This window comes from Squalius cephalus (assembly GCF_949319135.1).
Source record: "Squalius cephalus genome assembly, chromosome: 12".
In the NCBI taxonomy this organism is placed as follows: domain Eukaryota; kingdom Metazoa; phylum Chordata; class Actinopteri; order Cypriniformes; family Leuciscidae; genus Squalius; species Squalius cephalus.
Window position 1 is genome coordinate 30,754,055 of NC_137133.1, and position 24,194 is coordinate 30,778,248.

At 37.3% G+C, this 24,194-nt stretch overlaps 1 protein-coding gene across 1 annotated transcript in view; it reads left to right on the forward strand.

The window, feature by feature from the left end:
- The window catches only part of man1a1 (mannosidase, alpha, class 1A, member 1), a 107,430-nt gene extending 95,734 nt beyond the window's left edge, over positions 1 to 11,696 (forward strand). Inside the window, exons 9-12 of the mRNA XM_079889371.1 lie at positions 2,038 to 2,257; positions 3,167 to 3,339; positions 4,624 to 4,739; positions 8,908 to 11,696. Coding sequence (XP_079745497.1) covers positions 2,038 to 2,257; positions 3,167 to 3,339; positions 4,624 to 4,739; positions 8,908 to 9,034 — 636 coding nt within the window. The 3' untranslated portion in view covers positions 9,035 to 11,696. The remainder of the gene's footprint in view (positions 1 to 2,037; positions 2,258 to 3,166; positions 3,340 to 4,623; positions 4,740 to 8,907) is intronic.
- The last annotated feature ends 12,498 nt before the right edge of the window (positions 11,697 to 24,194 follow it).

Sequence of the window (24,194 nt, forward strand, 5' to 3'; positions counted from 1 at the left end):
ACTGTGGTTACACTGTCTGGACGGGGCAGAAAAAGGAAGCTATCGATGGCTGCAGCCAGATTTCTGAGAAGGCAGGTTTAGAAAAACCCTTAAGTGACTGCAAAAAGACCTGCACAGTAAGGCATGTACTAAACGCATGTGGTTTCCATTGCCATAACTCCAAGATGTACACCACTACTCACCCAAAAGCACAAGAAAAGTCTCTCAAAATCATATAAATAAGCCACAGAAGTTTTGGGATTCTGTTCTGTGGAGCGATGAAACAAAACTGGAACTTTTTCAGCCCTATAGATCAGCAGTATGTCTGGAGGAAGCAGGATGAAGCATATGCTGAAAAGAACACTCTGCCAACAGTTAAGCATGGTGGTGCCTCGGTGATGCTCTGGGGCTGCTTTGCATATTCTGGCACTGGAATCCTGCAGCGTGTGGAAGGCAAGATGGATTGATTGAAGTATCAAGAAATCCGAGGAGAAAACGTCATACCGTCAGTGAAGAAGCTGAAGTTTGGGCATCATTGGACCTTCCAACAGGACAATGATCCCAAGCATACTTCAAATTCCACCAAGGCTTGGTTGCAGAAGAAGTCCTGGAAGATTCTACAGTGGCCATCACAGTCACCTGACTTGCCAGAATCTAGTGTCTGGTTGTACATTTTGTTTGCAGCAGATCATTACAGCAAAAGAATGTTCTACCAAGTACTAAAGATGCTTGCCATGACGGGGTTGAATAATTTTGAGACCGCTGAAGTCATTAAAAGTTGCATTTTCAGTTTATTTTGGGGAAACCACTTGGAACATTTGTTTTGTTGAGCCATTTCAATTACTTTTGTTTGATTTGTTCATTGTAAACAGCTGAAAGTCTGCTCATTTTGCAAATAAGTCTGATTTGCAATGTGGGCTGCATAATTTCGATTACAACGGTACTATATTCTGCTCACTTGTGGCATTCAGGCAACTGATTTCATACACAATCTTTCTACATTTATTAAAGTTACGATGATTCTGAAAAGTGCTGGACCCCTGTCTACCAATCCTCATGTGAAAGAAGATACATTTTATAAATATTATTACATTTTTTTTATGGTTTTGGTCACATCTCACAGTACAGGATGTGATTTATTTCTCCATGTGCTGTGGCAGGAGTGTAGTTACTGTGGTCTACTGCGGTTTCATGTATCAATCCGCACTCTTTTTCTTTTGGATAATAAAATAATTTGAACTCAAACCAATATTTATATTTGATTTATTTTTAAGTTTGATTTATTTAATGAATATTTCATGTCCATCTATGCATTTAATTAGCACAACAATAATACACAGGATAATAAACTGCCGTTCATTATCATAGTATATATCCTTTAGGGTGACGCAAGATCATTGAATCCAGCATTCTCATGCTATAGAAGAATATATAACAAATATTTGATTAATTACTCATCTTACTCTTTAATTCAATTAGACAAAAAAAACATAAAAATCTTGACAAAAATGCTATCATTACATGAACAGCTACAATACTTAAAAAAAAAGTATTCAACATACTTAAAAAAAAGTAAGCTAGTACTGTTACTACTTTCAGTTTCTCCACAACACTGATGCCATATTTATGATGAAATACGATTACAAAGGGTGTGATGTAAGAAAAAGAGAGTCAGATGCTTTACTTATTTCCTTGCGTGCCTTTGGGTACCATGGTGATGAAGTCTCCAGTTTTCCATTCAAATGCACCGGAGCCCTTTTCCAGACAGATAAGAATCTCATTTCCCATGTGTGTGATGTTTCTGTAAATACAGATCGCTGGCACACAGCTGTGACCCTGATTTCTGCTATGATCTTCCTTATTCTGGGCCTTGAACTGTTCTCAGGACGCTTTTGAGAGAAATCACACCGAAGCCTTGAATGCCCTTGTTTGCATTTGTTTAGTTTGACAAAGTTCATTTTAACCCACACAGTATAAATAACCACAGAGTGAAGAAATTGGCATTGAAAACAACTAAGTGACCTCTACTTTTCATTTTCTGTTCTGTTCTGTATGCAGGCGATTGAAAAGAATTTGATCCGGAAGTCAAGCGGAGGGTTGACTTATATCGCAGAATGGAAAGGTGGACTCCTGGAGCATAAGATGGGTCACCTGACCTGCTTCGCCGGTGGTATGATTGCTTTAGGAGCAGACGGAGCCCCCGATGATAAGACGGGTCACCAGATGGAGCTCGCGGCTGAGATCGCCCGCACGTGTCATGAGTCTTACACCCGAACAAGTGAGTGACAGAACTGCTTTGAAAATGCATTTCCAGCAACAAAAAACAGAAGATGCTTGATTATACAGACATTTTCTAGCTATAGTTATAGTAGATAGTATAATAGTATAGTAGAATAGTGCAGTGCAAGTGCAGACACCCTGAAATAAGAAATAATGTTTTGTGTAAAGAAAATGAAGCTTATTTTCTACCATTTTTATTTTCCATTTTTCTTGCCTACCAACTATATAATTCTAATTCTCATTATTGTATTGTGAATAAATTATTGTTGTAGTAAAGTATTTATTTATATTATCTTTATTATTATTATTATTATTAATATTGTTTTTGTTTTTTTGTTTTTCAAATTACTGTATAACAGTAAATCGAAAGTACTCAAAGGTAAAATGGTAATTACGGTAATGAGATTTATTTATTTACTTATTTAAGCTACGGTAATGAGTTTTTGTGGAAAATTGTGACATGAAAACAAAACAATGTATTTAAGTAAATATTTAAATGATATGTTTATGCATAGGTTTGTCTAACATTCATTATATACAGATTATGTGATGTATTTTTCCACATCTGTGCAGTGGCAAGAGATTTGTTACTTGTCAAGTATTTTCTTTTGCTGACTCTGCTCAGTGCCAGTTAACCCTGAACACACACACACACACACACACACACACACTCAAATCCCTCTGGCACTCGTCAAACACATACACATACAGAGTCATAGTCATCACCGACGTGTTCATAATGCGTAGGTATTTTTATCTGACGCAGATTAACAAAGGTCCAGATTATACCACAGCCCCTAATCCACATTCTGATAGTGTTTCTCTTCATCTCAGGAACAGTGTAATCCCATAATCCCTTGTCTCCATGGACGTTTGAGCGATGAATTTGTCGGCATGTATGTTTCAGGTATGAAGCTGGGTCCCGAGGCGTTCCGTTTCGACGGCGGCGTGGAGGCCATCGCCACACGGCAAAATGAGAAGTACTTCATTCTGAGGCCGGAGGTCATCGAAACGTACATGTACATGTGGAGGTTCACCCACGACCCCAAGTACAGACAGTGGGGCTGGGAGGCGGTACAGGTGAGAACTCTGTCATGTGGATTTGACACATCACTTATTATGTAATGTCACCAGTACGTGACTGGTTAAACTGGGATGTAGGCCAGACTGTGAGTCACAGTGAGGCTTTATCCCTGGCCTCAGACGCTCCCTGCACTTCAGCATAGCAGGATTAGAGACAATGGAGACCGCCAAGATCTCACAGCCTTGTAATTGTATCATAATGACTTCAGATTGCCATTGTGATTTGTCGGTCCCTTTAGGCGATACATCACATCTCTTCCTCCCTCGCTCTCCCTCTGCCATCTATTCCCCTCTCAGTAAAAATGTGCTGGCTCAACTCTTATGAAATGAAAGGCTTGATTCTTTCTTTCCTTCAAAAACCGCTTTGTAAAAACTTCATTATCTTAAAACGTTCTTTTACACAATCTTTACACCGCCACAACACCAATAATTTGATTATTATTATGGCACTTTTCACAAATAGGGCACAATTTGCTTTCCCATTACAGAGACACATCCCATCACTGTTTGATAAACTGTTATATGAGGTTTCTAGCATGAAAAGTGGATCATTTTAAACAAATCAGATATCTTTTTTCTATTTAACTTTGATGTTCATTGATTAAAAAATAGAATTCAATGGTTTTAAACTGTATTCACATATGTTCCAAATTTGGTAAAAATAAAAAAAAGGTTTGAAATTATCACTAAACACATGCACATGTTTTATGGGGACTTACCGTAGACATGATGATTTTGTAAGTCTTTACTGTCTCATTTGATCAATTGAATGCATCTTTGCTGAATAAAAGTAATTTCTTTTAAAACTTGGTATTCAAACAAACGCCTACATCCTGAGAATTAAACTTTGGCACATAAATTGTCCTACACAATTGTATAGTTTTTCTGTTGTAAATCATGAGGCTCCTTGACATAAAGTATGCTACACTATTACTTTTCTGAGTGATTGGACCTACTATTTATGCCTGATTGTCAATAAAACAGGCTGAATCTCCCATAGACTTACACTGAAGGAGCAGCCCTAGATGTAGATCTAGAGACCAGAATATTATAAAGCGGGGGTCTACAGGCAGGTGAGTTTGATCAGGGTCGGAGCTAAACTCTGCAGAAAAGTGGCCAGAATTGCCAAGCCCTGTTATATAGACTTTGGAGTTGGGGGTCTTTTGAATGGAGCCAGTAAACACCTTTGCATCAGTGTACTGTCTCTGAAAATCAAAGGTACATGCAGTTGCTAGGAATTGCATTGATACTGACAGGTGCATTTATATCTCTGTATCTCAGGCTCTGGAGAAGTACTGCAGGTTGGAAGGGGGTTACAGCGGAGTAAGAGACGTCTACGCCAGCACTCCTAACCATGATGACGTGCAGCAGAGCTTCTACCTGGCTGAAACACTCAAGTGAGTACAGCGCACACACTGGTGGCTGTGTTGCAGGGTTGAGAAAACTGCTTGCTTAAAGGAGTGGTATAATGCCCTTTTTCTGTCTTGATAATCTATAAATTGCGTTCCCGGGGCGGGTTTATGTAAATTTTAGGGTTAATGATGTCACTAACCCGGGAGGAATGTCGTGTAGTCCCTACCAGCCGTTTGTTGTAGTCCTTAAAAAACGATTTATTTAAAAGAAAATATCTCCCTTTTCTTTGAACTTTAAGCATTGTAACTGCAGATGTTGTTTACGCTCAAACAGCAACATTACATACTAACTAAAGTTAGAAAAGTGAAATCATATTCAACTACCCCTACCCCACTTATAGCTTTTAAATGTACAAGTTAAACACTTTTTTGTGTGACACTATATTCATGACAGTTGAGCACATTTCTCCCGTGTGTGTGTGTGTGTGTGTGTGTGTGTGTGTGTGTGTGTGTGTGTGTGTGTGTGTGTGTGTGTGTGTGTGTGTGTGTGTGTGTGTGTGTGTGTGTGTGTGTGTGTGTGTGTGTGTGTGTGTGTGTGTGTGTGTGTGTGTGTGTGTGTGTGTGTGTGTGTGTGTGTGTGTGTGTGTGTGTGTGTGTGTGTGTGTGTGATGTAAAATTGTAATTATTTTTGCAATGGTAATATGTGTTGTACTGTGTTGAAAGAATTCTGATTCACATACTAAAAATAAATTGTATTATATTAATAAGAATCTAATGAGAATCATCAGTCAGAATAATGAGGGGGAAACAAAAAACTAATGAGAATTTGGAGAGCAGTGCTTAATTGTCATAAAAATAATGTTACAGTGCAAAACAAACATCTTAATAGAATTGATTTTCTCTATGAAAAAGGTTTTATTTGGGGAATATATAAGAAGTTTGTAAACAAATATCTAGTAAAAAAATACTAGAACACTGAGGTTGACTCCTTGAAATCAGATCAGCCAGCCAATTAGTTTTAGATTTTTCAGAAACCTCTTGCCATTTTGTTGTGCAGTAAATATCAAATGTTCTGCGAATTATTCATAGGACATGTTGTAAGAGTCTGAGACTAACTTGTGTTTCTGCAATGATTGACTAAAGGAAAGATGCTCACTCAGAATGTAGTCAATGGAGCCATTTCTCTGTCAGAGCGAGAAGCGTCACTGTCAAGGTGAAGTGGCTGAGACACGAGACTGTGACAGTTGGAACTCATTCACAGGGTTCCTTATCGCACAACATTCATCATTAAAGACATTGATAAATGAAAGGAATGAATAAAGAACAAGTATTTTACTCCGTCAGGGCCCAGAATGAAGAGCTGAGGAGTTAGAGAGGTCACAATGCACTTCTGTATCCTGTTTTTTGGGAAGCTTTTCCCAGTTCTCGTCCAGTTTGATTGCGGTTTAAGAGGAAATCACTGTTCGAGTCTCACCCTGCCACGGAAGACAGTGGCTCTCCATTTCTCCTGCCTTTAATACTCTGGAGGAGTGCTTGCCCTTTGGCCAGGAGGAGCACAATGCACACAATTGAACAAGGAAAAGACTTAGCAGTTCTTTGAGAGAGAGTGAGCGCATCCAGAAACCCCTGCTTTCAGCTTTTCCTTCGCTCTTATTCTGGTTGTTTCTCGTTCTGTTGCTTTTGGCTGTGTTTGCCTCTTTTGCACAGTAAGTGCGTATTAAGTAATGGATCTTCTTCAGAACCAGACTGTCTGGCGGGCTGAGGGATCAGAGTTTCCTGTTCATAGAAATGCTCTCAATGTGTTTGTGGGCATGACTGTGCTCTTTAACATGCTCACTTCAGCCCACTTCATCTGCTCCGCTTCACATGCTGAACCACTAAAGGGAGAGTTCGCGCAAAAAAATGAAAAATCGTTCATTCTCATCCTCATGTCATTCCAAATTCCCAATCACACCAAGAACGATTTAGCGATAACTATATTGGTGTCCACATTAACGCACAATTCAGTTTCAGTAAACATTCAGTATACTATAGGCACATGCTGCAGTTTTGTCGTTTGCCGCTTTAAATGCTCACATCCATTAAAGCAGGATGGATTCTAAATGGCTATCAATGTTTTTATCATTTATCAGCTGGAAAGAAAATCGCTTTAAAAAGTTATTTCAACAATTACATTCCTACCATCGTTATAATTGGTTTGTGGATTTCCCTGTTCTCATAGAATAAGAATGATTATTAAAACTTTAGTTATTGTTATAGTTATCATCCTTGGTGTGAACTGGCCTTTACTTCCTTCTATGTAAAAAAGATAACTGAAAGTCAATGGGATCCAAAACAAATTACCGAACCTCCATTTTGCTTCATGATTTGGTTTGCCCAGGGTTTTATTTTATTTAATTTTTTTTTTTTTTTTTTTTTTTTGCTGCTTTTGGGATGCAGTTAGATTCAGTATTTTGAGGCTTTAACTTAAAAGCACTACAGTAAAACCAGGAGACGCCTACACTCAACTAAAGTCGGCATGAAACGGAAGTTTCCTTATTGAGCTTAACGGCTTCTCAAACAAGGCGAATGGCGAGCCTTGAATTTGTCCATCAGGAATTGATTGGATGGTTGTGGTTTGCTATTGCTGTGATGTCATGTGAGTGACAGGTTGTCCCTCCCTCACGCCAGTAAATACTTCATCAGAGAAGAGAAGAGATGTCACTGTAAGAGGGAAGTTATTTTGATTAAAGATTATGAGGGCACATTAATAAAACATTTTTTTTTTTTTTTTTAAATGATGTGCACAGATGAATCACAGTATAACAAATACTTCCATTTTGAAGTATTTCCAATTTAAAAGAGCATATCAGCTTGAAAGCTGTTGGGTCCATTTCACTTGCAGATGCAGTATGATACTGTTGTCACCTCTGTCATCAAATAAATCCTCTTAGTTTCGTTTAGAATTGGCCTTAACCTTCCAATTTTTTTTCTAGCCAGTGGCAGGGCATTAAAACTGAAGGTCTGAAGATCATGCTGGCTGCAAAAGGAGGTCAGGTGCAGTTTAAGCTGCCAGGAGTGGTTCATCCAGTGGACACGCCTGATTTAGCTTTAACTCTGGAGGCCTGAGGTCAACAGCTTATATTTTCAGAGGGGCAGTGGAGAAGAGAGCCTTTCATCGGCGAATCTCCTGCCAATGCATGTTCAGAGAGGGAACCGAGGGAGGAAGGGTTAGAAACCGTATTATCAAGGTCACAACTTCATCAGGAATCGCAGTCTCCAGCTAAAGTTTATAGGCTGTAATTTAACGAGTGTCATCCGGCCTTCCAAATAAACCCGTGTCTTTGTTTTTTTGTTTTCTTGGCTGCAGGTTTTGAATTATGACCTTCATTTGTGAAACAATGTCCTTTAGCTATGACTCTCAGCCAAAGGAAGTAAAATGTTCAGACTTTTTGTAGATTGTAGTCTCCATCCCTTGTGCTGTTGTCTTGGCAGTGTTTTACTTTAATTCATCAGCACTTAGTTGGGAGATGTTCATGTTTTGTTTACGAAGTGAACATCTAGATTTTAAGAGGTACATTTATTTATGCAGGTTGACTTTAATGGAGATAATTAGAGATGTTTTCTTTTTTACTATTGCGCATAAGTATTAAACTTTGCCATTTGGCTATTCTCCCCCTCTTTGTGCTATAGACATGAATGATTTCTCAAATCAAGCAGTTTGTTGATCAGAAGGTGTGCTATTACTTTTTTGCATAGTCAGAAATAAAGTATTTATGAATTTATAGCATTACATTAGAGCTGTAAAATGTCCATCTTGTCGCAAATTTTACATAATAATACTGAAAAAAGAAAAACAGAAAACTGTCTCTTTCTCGATGAATAGAGAAATACATAGAGAAATACATATGTATGTACATAGAGAGAGAGAGAGAAATATTTCTGGCAATTATAAAAATAAATTGCTGCATATTACGATTATTTATATACAGTAATGCATTTCTATATTTGTTGGAAATATTTTTTTATTATAAAATCTCTACCAAGCTCTACTAAGAGTCTAGTGATCATTATTTCCCTCTCATAACCTTGATGTTTATGCTTCTGATTCATGTACTGTACATAATCATTTTTTCCAAATACCACAAATCTCTCACTGGCAATCTTACTGTGAATTACTATATACAACAGAAAGTGCCCTTTAAAAGATTTTCTTTCTCTTTTTTTTTTTCAGGTATTTGTATCTGCTGTTCTCAGACGATGACCATTTGCCCTTCGATCAGTGGGTGTTCAACACGGAGGCTCATCCTCTTCCCGTCATTAAGAAACCGAGCCCAGAGTTAGCCAACCATCTCAAGTAATCTTCATTCCACCCCAAAGCACCAATGAAACGTAACTTTCTGGACCTTCTTTAACAGTGGACAAGAGCTATGGGTGTAAAACCCCTCTGGCTGGAGAGTTCCTGTCCTCCAGAACTTCTGCTGGAGTTTCATGTGTTCTCATGTGTTTCTCTCTCTCTCTCTCTCTCTCTCTCTCTCTCTCTCTCTCTCTCTCTCTCTCTCTCTCTCTCTCTCTCTCTCTCTCTCTCTCTCTCTCCCTCTCTCCCTCTCTCCCTCTCTCCCTCTCTCCCTGTCCCTGACACTCTGGACATGTCTCTGAGCCTCAGAGACCAAGAAGGACCGTATTTCCTCTGTGAGGAGACCAGACCATTTTCCATTGTAATTTGCCCTTTCACACACTTTATAAAGCCATAGGTAACTCAAACTGCATCGACATCCTTTTCTTTTTTTGTCTTTTTGGCATCATGTGTGTTTACAGAAGCGAAGATATGAAATATCCACCAAACTTCGCCATCTCTTGCTGTCCATTTCTTTCTGGTGATGTTTGGTTCGGTATTTTGAGGCTTTATTCTACAGCAAGGTAGTGAAAGCAAGTCAACTAGTGCCTTTTAGTCTTACTGATCAATTTAGTCACGTTTTAATAGCAACGCTCTATTTATTTTCGCTCTGACCAAGAGCTTCATCCTACTTGGCTTCAGCCTTCTTAAGCTTGTGATGGACAGTCGTTTATCATTCATGCCCCTACATTCGTGAGCTTACTTTGTTGCATAAAATGTGTTCAAAATGTGTTTTAATTGTTTACTTAATCAATGGAAGCAGAGACTTTTTATCCTATACATGTAAAATAGAGTACTTTGTGTTAATTTATTACAAGACGTAGGATTTTTGTCTTTTTTTCATTGTGAAGGGCAGAAAATGCCTCTAATGGGACATGGTGATGGAAAAATATTTCAATGCCTTTGCATTCTCTCGCAAAATGATTGCATTCCTCGAAGAAACTTTGCGTTTGCTTGCAAAATATTTGTATTCTCTTTATTACGTTTCCCCGAGAAACTTTGCCATTGCCCGCAAAAGCATTTAAATATAGTTTTTCCTCCCACCTCCCATCCCATAATGAAAGTTTTGCAAATGAACAAAGAGTTTTATGGGGGAACGAAAGGTTTTGTAAGCAAACGCACAAGCAAAAGTTTTAAAGCGAATGCAAACGTTTTGCAAGAGAACTGAAGAATTGGAATTTCATCCCATCTCTTTTTTTTTTTTTTTTTTTTTTTTTTTAAACCATCACCATGTCCCTTTAGGGGATCTGTAGTAAACAGTGATGAAGCTGCTCAAATCCATTGGGAAAGTGTTTTATTAGGACATGGGCCGCGTCAGTCAAAAAGGGGAGTGAATGTTTGTATGAATGTACCACCAAATGTGAATTGAACATGCTTTGGCCTAGTTGTTGTGATTTTATCATTTTATCTGTTAGTGTCTTTTGATTTAACATGAAAGCACAAAGTTGTGAATCAGTATGTTCGGGTTCTCCATATACAAAAGAATAGGAATATTACTGTAGGACAGCACAAGTGAAGATTTTCGATGGAAAATGATGCAAACCAATGAATGCAAAGCAGTCCACGGCACTGGATACAACACATACACGGGAAACTAATAAGAAATATATCTGATGCATTGGCGTGCATATACATCACTACATCTATTACACATTACATAGCCACATTCCAATTCTAGGAGGAACGGTCTAATTCCCATCTTATTAATGTTTTTTGGAAATTGACACCTCAAACTTGAGGTTTGAGCAGCAGGACGTGCTCGACAGGTTTGTTCCTAGTGTCTACATTTAGGCAGTGTTTCCAAAACTAAGAAAAAAAACCTGAACCACTCTGCTTAACTAGTATGGTGTGGTGCTTTAACCAATCTATTACACTGGTGGAAAACCTTTCTACATGGAAACAAAAATACCTCACAGAGGTTCCTCTCCTGAGGCCAGCGACTGCAACACTCGACATGGTATTTCTCTGCTGAACGTGTGCTAGCGAGTAATATATGAAAGTAACGTCATCTCGAGCGAGGCCCGTCATAAAACACTGTGACACTGTAGATAAGACATCGCGTTCACTGTATTCATGATACTGCGAATCTAAACGATGTTTAGCACTGCCGCGGTTTAGCGCGGACTAGCGCTTCGTGCTGTCTCTTTAGTGAAAGTGATTCCTCAAGCTGTGACTGAGAATCCGCAGAGAATCTTAGGTGACAGTCTGGAACAGGAATAGGAGATGTGCTTTTCAGATTAAAATTTGTCGTTTAAATATTGTGTTGATGATCTTGCATAGAAAATGCCTTTTTTCGTTTGTGATTCTTGTCGTTTGTTATTTCTTCATGAGACCACCTCAGAAATGTAACTGTACTATATTGCTGATAATCATTCCATTGCACATAATCTGATTTGATTTTTTTTGTTTTGTTTTTCTTTAATATATATGCAATTAATTTTGTGGGAAATTGTTTGGTTTGATTTCTTTTTCATTAATTTGTTTTTTAATTGTACATATTTCATTCTGGCAAACTGCATTTATATAAATCTTATGATCTTATCATGTAATAAATTATATTAAAGCAAAAGTTTTTGATAAACTATATTTGTTACACTTCAATTGTGAATAAAACAATCTTTTAATATAATATTGAGTTGTTCTTTTTAATGGGGATTTCTTGTTTTTAAAAAAAAAAAAAAAAACTCTTTATTCAAATTATTCATTTTACAGAACATTCATGCTTGCGGGCGGATCTGACTCATACAAGGCTGACACTGCAAGAGAAACAACAACTCATTTTATTTTTCATTTTTAATTGCCGACCATAAAGATGCGTCCAACAGGTCAGATGGTTGGCATTCTCAAACTGTTGAATTAAAATGAATCATCTCTGTATTCCATCCATAAATTGTATGTCTGTCTGTTTATCATCTATCTGTATATCTGTCTGTCTATCCATGTGTCTATCTATATCTATCTGAATATCTGTCTATCTGTATATCTGTCTATCGGCCCATCTGTCCGTCTGTCTAACTGTCTATCTATATCTGTGTATCTATCATCTGTCTGTATGTCTGTCTATCTGTATGTGTATATCTATCGATCATCTATATATCTGTCTGCCTATATATCGATAGATGGATAGACAGATAGATATATCTAGTGTATCTGAAAGATCTGTCTACCTACCAGTCCGTCTTTCCATCCATCCAATACAAACATGCTGATTTTGCTGGATTTTTGGATTTGGATTTGCATTATAGAAAGTTTTGTTTACAGCTGGAACAGTCCGAGGAAGTGTATAAAGAAGACGTAATGGATTCATAAATAAACCATGATAAACAAAAAGGTATAAATATAGACTATGAATAAATAAAACAACTGGACAACCACATGAAGAGAGAAAATGTGTTTTATCATAGACAGTTGAAGCGGAATTGGAAGTAAGAAAATGCCATAGCCACTGGGTAAAGTGATATAGACAAACGTGAGAAGGAATAGGAAATAGAGATAGAAAAAAAAAATAGAAACAGATTTGCGGTTCACACAGAACATTAGAGGAAATGATGTCACAAGGCATGATAAAGCTGTTCAGACATGTCAGTTTGAAGGCTGACGCAAAAAGCTAATTTGTCATGGGTTCCCTCGGGAAATCCTAATTAGTTTTCAGAATATCTTAGATGAATAAACAGTTATTTTACATATTTTGCATATACCTTTATGTTTACGAAACAAGTCTCTTCGATTATGATTAACCGCAGACCTTATTTTCCTGTCATGAATGATGCAGGGTTTGAGCTTTTGTTAATTGTGTTTTTTTGTTAACACCACATTACAATGTTCATGTTACACAAATTGGAGAATGAATCAAATAAATTACAAATGCAATGTGTAATTGCAAGCTGCTACACAAACTAATAGCATATTAAGTACATTATGTTCATTCGTATTTCTCATTAATCACATAATTACTTACATGGTAACATGAACACTAATGTTAAGTATAATTGTATATTGTTTTTGCATTTTTTTTTCTCTTTCTCTGTCATTCTGCAAAAACAAACCACTCTTCACACGGCCAAGTCCAATGATAATGACAGTTCATCTGAGCGGTGCGAGGCCTGAGGTATACAGGAGATCATGGCATAGATCAGGGGCGCAGCTGTGTGCCAGGAGCACAGCAAACACCGGAAATGACAATCTAGTCTATCTTTCATTACGTCTCTCTCGCCTGGGGAGAAATCTGAATGGAAGGCATTGTTCTCTTCTGTGACACAGCAAAGGACAAATGATACAGCACTACAGGCGGTTTCTTCGCTCTGCCTGTCTTATACAGTGTTCGAATTATGTCAAAGCCCTTAGTGGGGACCCCCTAACACCCAACACCCCAAACCCCCCGACATTTACTCTGCACTGCATTATTGATAGATAAAGACATTTCTCCACAGAAATCAATGAAATAAACTTAGATCTCTTCTTTCCCTTTCCCTTGTCCAGATCTGAAAAAAATAATGTACTGTAAGTTGTAATATAATATTTATGTCGTCGTTACTGTGAATATATTTGGAAAATCACTGAATACATTATTCATTATTATTGTTATTATCTGGATAGGTTGATTAAAATCATTCATCATTTTCAATCATTTTCATTTATGCACTTTAAATTGTTTCAAAAAATAATTTATCATGCATGTGGATTCATAACTACTAAGTAAAGCATTCAATTTGTCTGATAACTGTTTATTACACGGCTCTGTGCAATACTTGATTCTGATTGGTCAATCGCGCCATCCAGCGCTATGTTATTCCTAGATAACAACCGCTGAAAACAGAAGCAGGCTCATCCGCGTTACTGAAGTCAGCAGCGCTAAACACTTGCTAGGAACGTTTTTTCTTTGTGGAAGTTTTGCATGTGGTGAGCTAATAAAACTCAGTCAAATCAATATTTTGTGTACAGTTTTTTAATTATGCCATCCAGCATCGTGGATTCACTCTCTCTTTGCAACCATTGTTTTGTAACGTTACACTGATTATAAGATACAAACAGGTACGATTTTAAACCGGTTTCATCTCAAATCAATATTTCTTATCCCCTTAATTATTTATGCGGTGAAATGCTGTATAATAAGTGCGGTGACTGACCGTACCATATCCCTTAAATATCCTTCTCGTTTGAACTTGCCGCTCTAGCAACTGCTCTCTCCGCGGAAGCTTCGCGTTTAAAGACCTAATAAAATATTTAGACTCAGATCAATATTTCGTGTCTAATTATTTACTTATATGGAAAGTAGCTTCCGCTTCGCGTCAGGGTCCTGCACCCTGTCGGGGTTTATTCTGAGATAACAACCGGCTGGATGTACATTATCCCTTACTTTTTGACCGGAGCATTAACCGAGGCAGTCCAAAATAGCTTACATCTTAATGCAGGGCAATCTCTCTCTCTTGCTTAAATTGTGTAATTATCGGCATCATTTATATTTTTCATCTTGTCTTCATTATTGTTGACAAAATCAAAAAACATTCTCTTCAGTAATGTTGTTCATGAAATTAACGCTGTTACTGAGTAGGTTACTAGATTTAAAATTGCGGAGTTGTTTAATTCAGAATGGGTTACAACTTACAAATAACTGTCTGATAGTGATCTAACATTGCGTAAGATACAGAAAGACTACTTGCATATCAAAATTGTAAGTGTCTGTTCGATTGTAAGATAAATGCTTATTCATTACCGGTAAATTAGATGTACCAAACAATCATAGAACAAAGAAAAATGATATCTTACCCAGGGCCGGATTTACCTCATATTGTGACACAGGCTAAATAAATGTTTAACTTAATTTATACTCAAACACACTTATAATATGCTGAAGAAAAAAGTTACTATACCACCTGTTACAGTACATCCTAGCCAGTTTCGACCAGAGATAGAGAAAGTTTTTGTGTGTGTCATGCAGTGAAACCTGCTCACTCTCTGACTGGTTAATTGTGCTAGTCTCCGCCCAATCCTCCACCAATGAGAACACAACCGTGCTCATTATTCACAATCTGAGTGACATGACTTTTCGAACAAGAAAAAAATTATAGGATCATTGGAAGGTTGTGGTTTGCTACTGCTGTGATGTCATGTGAGTGACAGGCTGTCCCGCCCTCGTGCCAGTAAATACTTCATCAGAGAAGAGAAGAGATGTCAATGCAAGACAGAGAAGTTATGTTGATTAAAGATTGCAAGGGAACATGACATTTAAAAAAAATATACATGTGCAATGCATGGATGAATCATTTATAATAAATACTGAAATATTCCATAAAAAATAAGATTCGTTCATTTTGATTTCATGGTAACTTTAAAAGCTTCCGTAGGCTCTAAATCTGAGATGCCCAGAACACTACAGGTATGTGCTCTCAAATCTTTTCCTCTCTGCAGTATGGTAATGTAATGTTTCCTGTGTTGATCCCAATTTCTTCTGTGTTGTTATAGTTTTCTTCATTAGTTTGGACCTCTTTTGGGGTTCTCCAGTGGGGTTTGTTCTCACATCACCTTTTGGGAGAATGTGTTTCTGTTACATCTGTTTCCTCCAACTGAAGTGTTTTTTCCAGGAAAGAGTGGGCCCAATGCATAAAAAAAAAATCTAAAAAATCTAGAAAATGAATTTTATCAAAAGGTTATTATCATACCAAATCACCCTTAAAGGCATCTTCAAAATACATGTTAGCTTCTCATTGATGCATTTTTGTGTGGGCATACGGGATTGTAGACATATCTCTGAGTGTGTTTTGCGGGCGGTGAGTAACCTGTGTATCATCGCACATTAAGTATGCACACTCTCTAGGGACTAAATGATGCAGGAGGTGAAATGAAATGGGAAGATGAGAGGCTTGTCAGTGCGGCTGTGCTGGTAAACGGTTGTCAGCAGGAACACTGCTTCGGGAACCGCTGCTCCTGCTGTCTGGCCTGCTGCGTGACACTCTGGACTTTGTTCATGAATGTTCTCGCTGCAAGAAAAAACATCAATCCCCTTCTGATATTAACCTCCCAGATCCTAGTTCCAAAACCCCATAAAAATCATCTGCTCGTTTCATCCAGGTCAGAATGAGTCAAAATCTGCTAAGGGGTAATTAAATGTAACAACTTTAAAAAATTATAATCTTTTACTGGAAAATTAAACAAAATTTAATCAAACTTTGATCATTTGTACAGTTGAGATGATAGTGATGAAGCTATCAAATAATTATTTCCCCCACTGTAGGCCCAAAAATCACAACCAACTTTCTTTTTTTTCTCCCCATCATACTCCTTTTGTCAAGATTTTTTTCCTCCACTTGCTGTGTTGGAAATAAACCTGAACCTTGAGAACCGGTAAAGAATTGCTTGAAGTGATGGAAACACACGGGAAGCCACACAAGCTGTGGACATTTAATTCTCATCCAGCTCGCTGACCCTCATATATGGTTACATGACTGTGACCTAACACAAGGACATCTCGTGTTACGCTTTAGGATACGCTTCTAATTTCAATGCAAAACCATATAATCAGACCCCCTGCCTACGGCCAAGCTGCCATCTCAAATCAAAGTCAGCTTTCATTTCATGAAAAACTTCCATCTAGCCTACAATAATAACGGGAAACACCTCCAAAAAGATGTGATTTATTTCTGTGCTCTCATAATAGGTTAAAATTGCTATAGTCTCAATGCTCTGGGCTGTCAGAGAGCTCCAGCATTGTCAGTAAAAATGATAAGAGGTGAGAGTATGGGATGAACTGAAGGGTTCATTGTGAATAAGAATTCATTTGTTCCCTCCAAACCGCCTGTTGGACACAAACCTCAGCCCTCTGATTGGTTGACTCCTTCTTTAGTTTGAATTAACCTTTAGAGAGTGATCTGTCCCCATCGCTGTTCTTCACAATGGCGGTTAATGTCATCCTTTTTGAGCGGCTCCGATTGCAAAATAATGAACATGAAGTGTGGAGTTTCTAAATCATGCATGTGTGCGATGTCACATCAGGGTCGCCCAGTGACCTTTCTGAAGAGTCCAAAGCATCTTATTGAAAACCCCCTATTTTTACCTAATCATCAAGTTGATGAGTTTAATCTTTTATGCAGCCTTTCGAAAGGTCACAAGCAGGAATGCCCTCATCTGTCTAGAACGATTCAGGACGCTAGTAGCTTTTTCCGCACCTCTTCTCTATATATAGTGGTTCAACAGATCACAAAACTCACATTTCGGATCATATTACGTTTTTTTGAGTCACGGATTGGATCATTTTTTTTCAGATCAGCAAGAAAAAAAATATTGTGGGGGTACTTTAAGTATTCCGATACCACAGCAAAACCTACTTGCCTAACTAATAAAGTTCAAACTTTATTAAAGGCAACTTTATTTTTAAGAATGTTGAGGTAAAGTGGGTTTGAACCTTGCAGCTTAGTTCTGTGGCTAAGATTAGGTAAACATTAGGGTTTAAAGGCCTCATTTTTCCAAGTGAATTTGGTAATTACTAGTATTGCAGAAATTACACACATTTGTTCTTTTGGTTAGGTTCCTTCTTACAGTACATGAATAGTGATGCCGTCGACATAATAGATCATCTGTTGTACTGTGTGGGTTTAGAGCTTACTGTCTTTATGTCTGAGAGCATTCTGTCTTTAAAGTGTGAAAGCTGACTGAAGTTGAACTCTGGCCTTAAAATGGCGGCCACTGGGATGCCAAGCTTCCTGTCCGACTGTAATTACCATGCCAGCATCACCTAGCAGGCCGCCCTGATTGGGTCTTTGTGCCAGTGCCAATTATAAAGACAAATTACTGCTTGTCTGTGTGGTAATGGTACATAATCACAGACCTCCAATGACCAGCTAATATCACTTTGCTTTTTAAAGCTTTAGTCGGAAACAGTCGAGCGATTTTTTTTTTTTCTAGCTATAAATCAAATGGAACTATATTAAGGTTTGGAAAATTTAGTAAAAATAACTAAATGGTCTTGAAGCGTGTTCATTCGTTTGATTCAAAAATATACTGGCTATGTTGCTAACATTGTCGTCACGTGTCACACCACCGTGATCTGCCTCTGGTTGTTGCTCCTGTGTGTGCGTTTGTCATTCGTGTTGAACTGCTTAGTTCATGATACATAAAAGAGAATGGAAAGAATGTGAGATGAAATTATAAAGAACAGCTGAGCATGACAATGCCTCTGTATTTACACAGACACTCATGCATGCTGTGCCAAAGCAATTTGTTTTCCATTTTAAGCTGATTAAATCATGTAATGTGAATTAAGGGAAATTAAGGGGAATAACACTGAAAGTACGCCAAAACCTCCCTCTAATCTCAGGGTCAGCAGTATATTTGCTACAGTGCTCAGACTTACTGTAAATGTTGCGGATAGTCACAAAAAGTTAGTAGTAATTTGGGACGAGTGATCATAATTGGAGGATTTTGGGGTGACCGTACCCCCCAAAAAAAACATTTGAATTTTGAGTATCATTTTATTTGAAAATAGAAGAAATGGGCTAAATTAGTGAGCTTTTTAACATGGGATGGAAATAGAATAAGGTTTTTTGGTCACACTTTAGATTAGTGTCAAATTATCTCTATTAACTAACTATTAACTTTTGCCTGCGTATTAATAGTTAGTAAGGTAGTTGTTTAGTTTAGTTATTGGGTAGGATTAAAGGGATGTAGTAGAATATGATCATGCAGAATAAGGCATTACTATGTGCTTTATAAGTACTAATAAACAGCCAATATCCTAGTAATATGCATGCTAATATCCATTTTTTAAAAAGGCTTTTAGTCATTTAAATAGTTATGAGTTATGGTATTTATCCCATGCAATCCAGTGGCAATTCGTAAGTATTTTACGTTTTGGTGAATAGGTGGCTAATTCGTACACTCTCAGAAAAAAAAAAGTACAAAAGCTGGGATGATACCCTTTAAAAAGGGTCTAATATGTACCTTTGAGGTACTTATATGCACTTTAGGTACAAATATAAAGGGGAACTGCCGCAGTGTCAGCTTTTGTACCTTTTTCTTCTTGAGAGTGTATGAAATCTCATTTATCCGTTTTCATGCAATCTGCTTATGCCTGATGGTCAGGAAGGCTTCTAATTAACTGAGCAATATATTTTTGGTCAAAAGGATTGATTCTTTCATAATGTAGTTCCCATGAGACCCCTGTTTTTTTGTTTTTTTATACAATTGTTACCACATGAAGCTGAAAACTCTTTGGTAATAAGGCTATTTATATGTTTAAATGTTTTTTGGAAACTGTACATTATGTACAGAATAAAGTGATACAAATTGCTGCAGGTCTCTCTATACCAATGCTATAGGTCACGTTCTATCACAGACATAAATGCATTTATGCATCAGCAACAGCATCATTTGAACTAATTTAATATGGGTTCAATCTAGTTCTGCTTTAAGCAAGTTTTGTACCCCCACAGCGTCAACAGTTAGCCAAAATGTGAAATGTGTTGTCCTTTTATACTAGATATCATTTAGCATTATTGTTAATAAAGCTACAGGCTGTCAGTGAAAAATGTGAAAGTGACACTTCTCGCTCTGTCCCTCTCGGGAAGGATAGATGTGTGATTGTAACTGAGTTGTTTTCACAATAGCTAGTTGACTGAAAAGTGATTTTGTCAAAGCTGACAAACTACATTTTCACTACCAGACGAAACATGGCGAGTGGCAGAGGATCATGCCACTGTTGTTTTCATAATTGAAAACAAAGTTCATTTAACTGTTAAACATAATTACACTCTAAAAAATGCTGGGTTGTTGTTTTAACCCATGTTTGGGTCAAATATGGACAATCCCAACCATTGGGTTTACAATTGAATTAAAACATTTTAATCATCGATTTGGTTTGTCCATATTTGATCCAAACATGCATGTTGAAATAACCCAGCATTTTTTTAGAGTGTACGATAGTAATTACACTTCCCTAAGCTTTTGTAAGCCTTTTTGTTGAAGTTTTGTTGCAATGGGAAACTTGCATCTTCTATATTCAAGTGCGGTTGCTTCAAATCACCCCCCCCCCCCCCCCAAACCAATCCATAATGCAAACAGGCCGGATTACGCTACGTCTAGTACACCTAAATAATATTAAAATTGATGGCCATCTATTTGACCATATCTGAAAACTAATTGGTTCATGTAATTGAATCATAAGCATATTCATCAAAGCTCATTCATTCCTGAGATCTTCTGAAAACCATCAGATAGCTAAAGCGTGGGCTCAAAGAGCATGACAGCTCGCTGCCTTTTTGGAAATCGAAATGTGTAGCGAGGTTTAAGCTCACTTTAGTGAGGGAGAATTATCTTTTGAGAATTATCTTCGGGTTGAAATGAGAGATGCTAATTTCTGTATGGATTTAAGAAAGGACTCCTGAAGACATGGATCAAACTGAGCTGTTGATGTAGGAAGAAAGGAAATAGATCAGTGTGAGCAACGTGATTTGATAATTCTTACTTTCTTCTTTATCACTTGCTCTTCTGGCTGCAGTAAATACAAGTTACTTGAATGGTAAAAGTAAATTTAGAAAAATATAAGCTAGCCTAGTGGAATATTGCGAATGTAAATAACTAAACAAAATGCCTGAACCTGTGACATAACCGGGTTGAATTGCTCTAATAGCATATTGCAATTATTGCTGATCTTTAAGAGAGAATTAAACAAAGGTTGTTCTCATAAGATATTCAGTGTGGAAATCAAGACAGGAACAAATAACTGAATCCAAGGGCTTTGGAGAAAGAAAAACATTGCAACACTGCGCTCTACATAACCCACTGTCACGAATGGATGAAGTTCACACTCTCAGCACAAACTTTTGATTACTTTCTGTAAGGTGTTTAAAACTTTAATCAGTTCTTGAAAATAAGGAACTGACTACAGGGTTGATAAAATGTAGCTTACATTCACCAAGGTGATTGTGGTTTATTTTGCCATCGGTCTTTATTTTACCAGAGGTTTGAATGTAGAATGTTCTGGTTGCTGGTTTTCCATGGTTTACATGGATTTTAGCTGTCTTAAACAGGATTAATCTAAATTAAGTTTTTGGTCTGCTACAAGCAACAGAATGGAATTGGAATTTGACTGACAGGAAGAGGAATTGCAGGAATTGCAATTCAAAGAAATATGTCAGTCACACAAAAGTTTTGCACATTATTTATTTTCACTGTTTACGCTTATTTAGTTATTCCCTGCATGCTACATAGATTTTAAATTTTTTCATCTAAAATTAGTTAAATAAATTAGAGCTTTCTATTTTATTTTATACACATTTCTACAGGTGGAATTTCAAATGTGCATTACTAATATCACATAATATTTTAGCCCGTATGTTTGTATGATAGGAATAGGTCTGAAATATATTATGACAGACTATTTCAACAGTTGTATGCCTTTCTTTGATTTTCATTCTATTTTAATACCCTGCATATTATGTTCATGTTGTGTTGTTTCACAGGCACGTTTTTAAAAAAAGTTACTTAAATGTTCTGAATAAACTAAGGCCTAATCCTGGCTTAATCTAAGCCCTGTCTGTTAAACCAGGCCAAAACATATTTATTTTAATTTAAATAATTATATTTTTCTTCATAAATTTGTTCATTATAATAGACACTTGGCTTCCATTGATTGCAAACCAAACTTAATTCAATAATTTCGGCGTACCGAAAATATAAGGAGCCTATCATTTGAACCATTTAAAGAAACAACAACAAATATATATTCTTATAATCATAACATTGTAGTATATGTTACCCAACTAAAGGAAAAAAGGAAAAGGAAAGCAACAGCATAAAGAAATTGAACTCAATGTAGGACAAGGTCACGGTGATCACGGTTTAAAATTCTGCTTCTCGCTGTTTTCTCTCTTTCTTCTTGCGCTCAAGGGATCATCTCAGAGACGCTGTATAATGAGGTATGAAGCAGGCAGACTGTTCAATATACACATAGCTCGACCACTTCCATGTCTAATGCATTCAATGAACACTCTATGTGATTTTCAGCTGGCGAAAGTTTCAGGCGGTCTGATGATGACATTTCTGTGACATTCTGCCACTCGTCTCCTCCCGAGACCTCCCGGTACACGGGAAAGTGGGTTAATGCTAATATCAGAGAGTGATCTGATGAAACTAAGAAAGCTAACTGTGAAAGTGGGTCGTGAAGTTCTGATATTGATGATGCTGTTATGGTTTTTAAGGTTAGGCATTTGGGTCTTTAAATCAGGAGAAGTTTTATGTACCAGATGCGCTTTGCAGGTTGGGACGCCAAGAGACCGAGCACTTGAAGGGGTGACTTCAAATGCGATGTAAAAAAGGACCAATATTCTGTGAGCTTGGCCCAATATTTTCTTCCCTGGACCAAAGCACAGGTCCTGGGACCTAATGATGACAGTAAACATCTAGATATTTGCTGCCAGTGAAAGAAACACAACACCAATCAATGCAGCGAACTCATGAATTGTCCAACACTTCTTTTAGCAATTAACAAAATATCGGTAATGCCAAATATATATATTAACTCTTTCCCCGGCAACATTTTTTTTGATCATTTTCACAAAATTTTCATGGCCCCCAGAATATTTTGTTGTGTGAATATCTGAACATGTAGAGTCAATGCTTTAAATATATATATATATATATATATATATATATATATATATATATATATATATATATATATATATATATATATATTCTAGCTTCATGCACTTGAATGTGGGTAAGTTTCACAAAAAAAGCAACATTTTGAGCAACAGCTGAGAAAAATCATGTTTTTGTCAAAGACTACATCAAGATAGGATTCAGAATGATGATCAAAACATAGATGGAGTAGATCGAGTCCATCAACTTCACAGTCCTATAGCTTGCCCTGGGTCGACATTTCATTCAGTTTTGAATGAAATTCAAGAATTTTCAGAATTTTCACAATTCACATTGTGGCAGTTTTGATTTAATGCTGTTTAATGTTGATGATCGCGTTATTTTACATATGCATCTGCTAGCATATGCTATCTCATGTTTCTGTTTCTTCTTTATGTCTTTTGAACTGGAGATTCAGTACTCTTTCAGAAGACGTGTCATAGCGCCCCCTATCTTATAACTGTGAAAACACGTAAATCCAGAGATTTCTGTTAAAGGAACACTCCACCGTTTTTTTCATATTAAACTATGTAACTGTATGTAACTGTGTAACTGTGTAACTGTATTTAAATAGGGAAAACATGGAGGTGTTTGGTCGCTTCTAACTTCATCTCTGTTTGGTCCCTAATGAATGAACTGGGCTAAGCTAAGTGCTATCAAAGTGTCGCCGCGCGCCAGAGCGATTGAGTGCACGCACTGAGACGAGAGAGGTATGTATCGACTCGTCTTAGTTAAGGGAATAACATAGTTTAATATGAAAAAACGGTGGAGTGTTCCTTTAATGGCGGGGAAAGAGTTAAGACTTTAATGGTTTTTAATGGTTTCTCCATGGGCATTGCTCATGTGGGTAATGGTTGTCATGGGATACAGCAACTTGAACTGTTTTCAATAACCGTATGATGATGGAGGCCTATTAAGTTGCCACCACTGAATAAAACAAATTTGTTACGTAGCCTACTTGTAATTTGTTACTCTCCAGCATGACTCTCACCATGACAACCTGGGATTTAATTAATATCTGATGATGGCTCAACAGTGCAGAGGCAGTTGAACAACCGCGCTCACTGTGATCGACTTGCAGTTAGACAGCAAGGTTTATGTTTGTCGTCAGTGAAGCAGACAAAAGCAGGTTAGATCCTTCAAAAGGGCGAGTGAGAGACATTGAGACTAATAATAGCATTAATGAAGGAGAAATGGTCAGAGGAGCTCATACTGACACATACCTGATGTTGAGACATGATAAAAAGATCATGTTTGAAAGCTCAATAGAGTTCTATCTATCTATCTATCTATCTATCTATCTATCCATCTATCCATCTATCCATCTATCCATCTATCTATCTATCTATCTATCTATCTATCTATCTATCTATCTATCTCTCTCTCTCTCTCTCTCTCTCTCTCTCTCTCTCTCTCTCTCTCTCTCTATCTATCTATCTGACTGTCTGCCAGTCATTTTTACATTCATTCAGTTGTTCTATCTATCTATCTAT